At 40.9% G+C, this 6,208-nt stretch overlaps 1 protein-coding gene across 1 annotated transcript; it reads right to left on the bottom strand.

The window, feature by feature from the left end:
- Positions 1–738: 738 nt before the first annotated feature.
- On the bottom strand, positions 739–4,199 carry LOC112141605 (the record flags this gene model as incomplete). The annotated part of the gene is given in 3 exon segments (XM_024264750.1): positions 739–1,597; positions 3,864–4,002; positions 4,083–4,199. Coding segments are annotated over 3 exon segments (567 nt in total), but the record flags the coding sequence as incomplete, so codon positions are not given.
- Positions 4,200–6,208: the final 2,009 nt, after the last annotated feature.

The raw sequence follows: 6,208 nt of genomic DNA, 5'->3' as shown, positions 1-6,208 counted from the left end.
TAGGTGCGCTCATCGCACTCTTATAAAACAAAAAGGTGCATTCATTGGACTCTAACAGTCTCACCTATCCAAATGATCAGAATCAGGAGTCCTCATCACTTGGCCTGGCTTAAGGTGTATAAAATCAAGTCTTCAGGCATGCAGACTGTTTTTTATAAACATTTATGAAAGAATGTTCTCTTCTCAGGAGCTCAGAGAATTCCAGCATGGAACTGTCATAAGATGCCACCTGTGCAAAAAATCCAGTCAGGAATTGTCCTTGCTCCTTAATATCCCACAGTCAGCCGTCAGCTTTATCATAACAATATGGAAGAGATTGGGAACAACAATTCAGTCATCAAGTGGTCGACCACATAAACTAATGGAGGGGTCAGCAGATGCTAAGGCTCATAGTACAAAGAGGTCATAGACTTTCTGCACAGTCAGTTGCTACTCATCTCTAAGCTTCACATGACCTTCAGATTAGCGCAAGTACAATACACAGAGAGCTTCATGGCAGGTTTCCATGGTCGAGCAGCTGCATCCAAACCTCACATCACCAATTGCAAAGCGAAGGATCTGATGCAGTGGTATAAAGCATGCCGGCACTGGACAGTAGAGCAGTGGAGAAACCTTCTCTGGAGGGAGGAATCACACTTTTCCATCTGGAAATCTGATGGACCAGTCTGGGTTTGGAGGTTGCAGGAGAACGGGACATTTCAGATTGCATTGTGGAGGAGGAATGATGGTGTGGGCTTGTTTTTCAAGAGTTGGGCTTAGCCCCTTAGTTCCAGTGAAGGGAACTTTGAAATAATCATTTTGGACAATTACATTCAAACTTTTGGGAACAATCCATAAAGACATGGAGGACAGAGTCTGGTGTGGATGAAATGGACTAGCCTGAGCAGAGTTCTGCCCTGAACCCCATAGAACACCTTTGGATGAACTACAGCAGAGACTGAGTGCCAGGCCTCTTTGCAGGACTGACCACTGCACTTTTGGAAGAATGGTGAAAGATTTCTATAAACACACTCCTCGACTTTGTGGACAGCCTTCCCAGAAGAATAAAAGCTGGAATAGCTGCAAAAAGTAGACGGACATCATATTGAACTTGATGGGTTCGGAATGGGATGGCAATTCAGTTCATATGCGAGTCAAGGAGAGTATGTGAGTTAATACTTTTGGTAATATTGTGTATAAGACAATATGGAGTTATGAAAAAAACTATAACCAGTAGAGAGCAGCATTATTCTGGTTTCATTTGATCAGAGATGCAGATTATTACAGTCCCAACAACTTATCACTTTTCACTGATCGATGCCCAACATCAAGTTATCAAAGCAGAACTCATCCTCCTCTTGTAGGCTTTTCATCAGAATGGAACTTGCTTTTTCTCCTTTGTTCTTCACAGTGTCAAACAGGATTCTGGCTCTCTCTGATTTCAGCTCTGGTGCTCTAACTTTCTCCTCCTCATTTGAAGTGATGACTTCACACTGGCGCAGTTTAAGTAGCAGCTTTTTCAAAGTTGGATCCGACACGTTTTCAATGAACTTTGGTCTGATCTCCCGAAGGTTCTGTGCACTGAAAAAACTTTGCTGCCGTTCCTGTTCCTCTATCCCTGAAAAAACACAAAAAGGTCATAAGATCAGATCAAACTTTGTTGGAGGCAGGTTGAAAATGCAGTGAAAACAAAGAATGGTTTCAGAAATAAACATGTTTAGTGATTTTTTTTCTAGCAATCAATCAAAATTATTTAAAAGAACAAAAGGGAAATCTGAAACAAATTAATATTTGGGGTTTCCACCCTTTTCCTTCAGACCATCATTGCTTTTTCTAGATTCACTTGCACACAGGAACTTAGCTGGTAGGTTGTTCCAAAGATTTTAGAGAAGCAACCTCACATATTTTGTAGTTTAGACTTTATTACATCCTTCTTTCTTGATGTAAACCCAGATACAGAACTTGTTCCACACCATCACTTCTTGCACTTCTTATACGCTAAAGATGGTTTCTTATAACTTTGAATGTTTGTAGTTCTCCTTCTCCAGAATAAATTTGGGGCAAATCATACAGCTCCCTCATAGTGTTGGATGATGTGTTAGCATCTACCAGTTTTTCTCAGCCTTAAGATCAATAATTATGACCATATCTCCATTTGCAGATATACAAACATTCAAGGAGCCATGCTTCAGTGTTTCCTGCAGAAACTCATCATTGTTCAGCTCTTCAGGCTGCTGATGGACCAGCTGTCTTCTGCTTCAGTCAAACATCTCACCTCTGGCTCATCAGTCCAGAGAAGATGCTGTCATTCTTTTGCACCTCAGTTCCTTTGTTTTACTGCAAACTTGACTTGGTTGGTCTTGTTACAACATCAGAGGTTGGGCTTTCTTTGGCTGCAACTCTTTCATGAAGACACTTCTAACCAGACTTCTCCAGACAACAGATGGGTGAACCTGGGTCCCACTGCTTTTCCGTCAGTTCTGAGTTGATGGTACTGCTGGACATCTTCAGATTTTGAAGAGTAATGACCTTAATGAGATGTTTTATCTGCTGAACTTGGTTTCTTTGGCTTTTCAGAAGAGCTTGAACAGCCGGAAACCCAAGTCTGCTTGGAGATCTTTGTCTGGCAGAGAGCTTAGTGATGTTGCAGAACTGTCTTCTATCTTGCTGGTGTGTGCCAGCATGCTAGTTTGATTCATTTATGTATAGGAATTGATTCTGGTTTAAGGATAAAAGAAAGGAACACCAGATATTGATTTGATTGAAGTTGTCTTTTCTTTAATCACTTTGCATCCGTGCCCTGTGTGATCCTGTGTCTTAAAAATTTAGTGTGTCCAATACCCCGCCCCCGACCGCTCGTGTTGCCACACACGCATGTCACTGAGTATAGCAGCAAATAAGCAAAGGCCAACCCAATAATACATATATATGTCGGTGGTCTTGATGACATTATAGCTCCACTTTTTCAAATATAAAGGACATGGGTTAGACAACAGTAAACATATATTTGTTGCACTGACGGGTGAGCAAATCACCCCATCGTTTTGTTTGTGGAGTATCTTCATTGTCACCTGCCTGTCCAAATGCACTTTTTTTGCTATATGAACCTAAGGCCCCTGCTTTGGATCCTCCTTAGACAGAGGGGTGCACCCAGTAGTATAAGCTGCTCTGATTGGATGAGAAGTTCAGCTGGAATTTTGCCCAATGATTCTTCTTAAGAGATTTCACAATGAATTGAGTTTAGCTGCCACAATAAGTGTCGGTATTTGTTCTTAATTGTCAAATTTTTATTTTGCATATTTATGTATTTTATTTTGAATATTTCTGTGGGGCGGAGCCTTTTGTTAGACTGTGTTGTGCAGGAAAAACTTTTGTTGTAACGCCATTTGCCAAGTTCTATAAGACAAAAGAGATCAACCGAAGAAGATGGAAAGCTATATATGACAAAAGAAATGAGAAGAAAATATGTTTTAACAGTTATGAAGCTGTATGAAGAAGTTTTCTTGCTTTCTTTTTTTGGGGGGAATGTGGCCAGTGAGGTACGCGTTTTAATTTTTGTTCATGCAATTTCTAATAGTGTATTTAAGTTATTTATTTGTGTGTTAGTTTGGTGGTGACTTTGTGGACAAAGAAGAGGAATAAAGTAATCTAATCCTTCATTTATATCTAATCCAACTGAACTGCCTCAACGGCTGTATTCAGAGTAAATCCTGTTGTTGGGTCACTAAGCGCCCTGCGACAGACTGGCGACCTGTCCAGGGTGAACCCCGCCCTCGCCCATCAGCAGCCGGGTTAGGCTCCGGCACCCCGCGACCACAATAAGGTTGGAGCGGTCAAGAAAATGGATGGATGGATCGATGGGTCACTAAGCCTCATCTTTTTACCTGGCAGGTGGAGTTTGTATTTCCATATGGCTTGATCTTGATACTTGATGATAACAGTCACTTCCTCTGTACTCAATGGCAAATGCATAGTGAACAATGGATGGTAGTTTGGTCCATAGTTTGCTGAAATTTCAGCTTCCTAAAAAAAACAAACATTAATTTCTGTAGCATAGTTCTGATGTTTAGTTCAAAGAGAGTGAATGAAAGTGATGTACTAACTGAAGGTTGTATTTCAAAGCCCCCTGGGTCACTGTGACAGCTGTGAGTCTGGTCTCTGTAGAAGGTGCACTGAGATGGGACAGTGATGAACTTTAAGCCACTGTGGAACTTCTTAACCTGCAGCGACATTTGGAGAAATTTGTCAGTTTTCAGTAACTCATAACTAATAACAAAAGGAGGAAATTCACCTTCGTTTGTGAGATTTCATGTGTTTCTTCAGATTATAAATCTCTTATGTGGACAGATATCAAGCAGATATGGTAGCATTTTAAGCCTTAGTCGCATGCACCCGTGCAGATTCTGTGGAGTTTTGGGATGACTGGACCCATAGGAGGGGAGGAGAGGAGAGATCGCATCTTAAGGAAAGCACAGGTGTGGCTTGCAAATCTCTTGAGGCTTGTATGGTCACCTCCAGGGTGAAGTGGAAACTTGTTAGATCCAATGGAATAAATAAATGTTTTTCAAGTGTTTTCATTCAACAAAGTAAAAGAAAAGAGATATACGCTGGAAAGATGCGCACAGAGGAGTCTGCAGATTCTCTGCTTGTTAGGAGGGGCCATCACCTTTTATACGGTTACACAAACAAACTCTAATGAGGAACTAAAGATAGTAATGTACAGTTTCATATCCAAAAATGGACAAGATGTTCTAACGAAATCAAAATGTTCTAACATCATGATCAGAATGTCCAGTAAGAAACAAACAAATCTTGTAGCTTCTATCTGTGTATAAAGGTCGTTCATTAAATCTCATGTATGAAAACGAAGGGAAATGTATGATTTCAATCACAAGGGTTGCCATAAAAATAGAACGTCCCATTGTTCTGTGTGTGTTGAATGTATTTTGAAGTATTTGTCTGGCTTATGCAAGTTACTCATGCTTATGATTTAGGGGAGATGCTGTCTTACGCCACTCTCCAGTCAGTTGTAAGCTGCAAGTACTGGCTCCTTATTGACCCCATGCAAATGGTGCACACATAGGGTGTAGCTGCAGATTGTGCACGGAGCCCAGAGGATATCCTTACAAACTACAGTTTGTGTTTCCTTATTTTTAACAGTTAGGCGCCACGGGTGAACCTATCACACAAAGAGCACCAACAGGCTCCTCATACAATTTCCACCAACACGCCTGCATTTTACCTACTCCACCCTTACTAACCCCCTATGTATTTTGAGAGTTTTCAATTAAGTGTCACCTACAGCATGCCTGTAGAGAAAAATGTGCAAACATTTTCTCTCTAAGGGTTCACTGAGTGACCTGTTACCTTTATTTTCTGCAGGTCGCCTGCGTGCTCCGTACATATTTTACTATTTTTCAACTGGAGAGAGCCCATTTCCAGCTGTAAACGCTGTTTTTACTTTGGCTGGAGTTAAAGGAAGAGGTCCACCATTTTTTTTTTGGTCAATGTCCTTGCTTGTAACTTAGATGTTTCTTTTTTGTGGGTAAACATTTCTATTATTAAACCTTCATTTAAATACCTCTGTTACAATTCCAAAGTCATTCTTAATTTATCACATTAATCCTTTACGAACAGCTGCTGCTATCCATGCATAATGGATGCAGGAAACTTGGGTTCAATACAAATTCTTCCATTCGCCCTAGCCCCTCTGCCTTCCCCTTTATTTAGCCCTCCAAACGGAAGGGTTATGGAGAAAATAGTGTCTAAGATGTTTTCCCCCTTACTTTCACTGATGACATCATCAATAATCGCCAGTCCGCTATCATTAAAGCTGAGCTTCCAGTGCTTGAATATACATACCAACGGTTTTATAACTTTGCAAAGGTCATGCTACAACAAAAAGTCATTAATCACATTTAAATATAAACTTCAGAGCGCACCCACGTGAAGAAAAGCACTTCTCAGCACGATGCGGTTTAGCCTCGCGACGTAGGCTTTTTATACCTCTGTTTGGAGGGTGAAATTTAAAAACTAATAATCCAGACACAACTTCAACTTAAACTGTCACTTCAAATCAAGGGGAAGGGAAGAATTCCGATTGGGCCATAGTCTTTTGATATTTTGGTCTTCAAAATTGTTCTGAATGTAGCCACGAGGGGGCCCAAGCCAGGGTCTCATTGTGCCGGTCCCAAGCCCGGATAAATACAGAGGGTTGTGTCAGGAAGGG

This window comes from Oryzias melastigma, unplaced genomic scaffold (genome assembly GCF_002922805.2).
Source record: "Oryzias melastigma strain HK-1 unplaced genomic scaffold, ASM292280v2 sc00401, whole genome shotgun sequence".
Taxonomy (NCBI): domain Eukaryota; kingdom Metazoa; phylum Chordata; class Actinopteri; order Beloniformes; family Adrianichthyidae; genus Oryzias; species Oryzias melastigma.
Note: the sequence above shows the minus strand (reverse complement) of the source record. Positions and strands in the feature narration are given on the sequence as shown.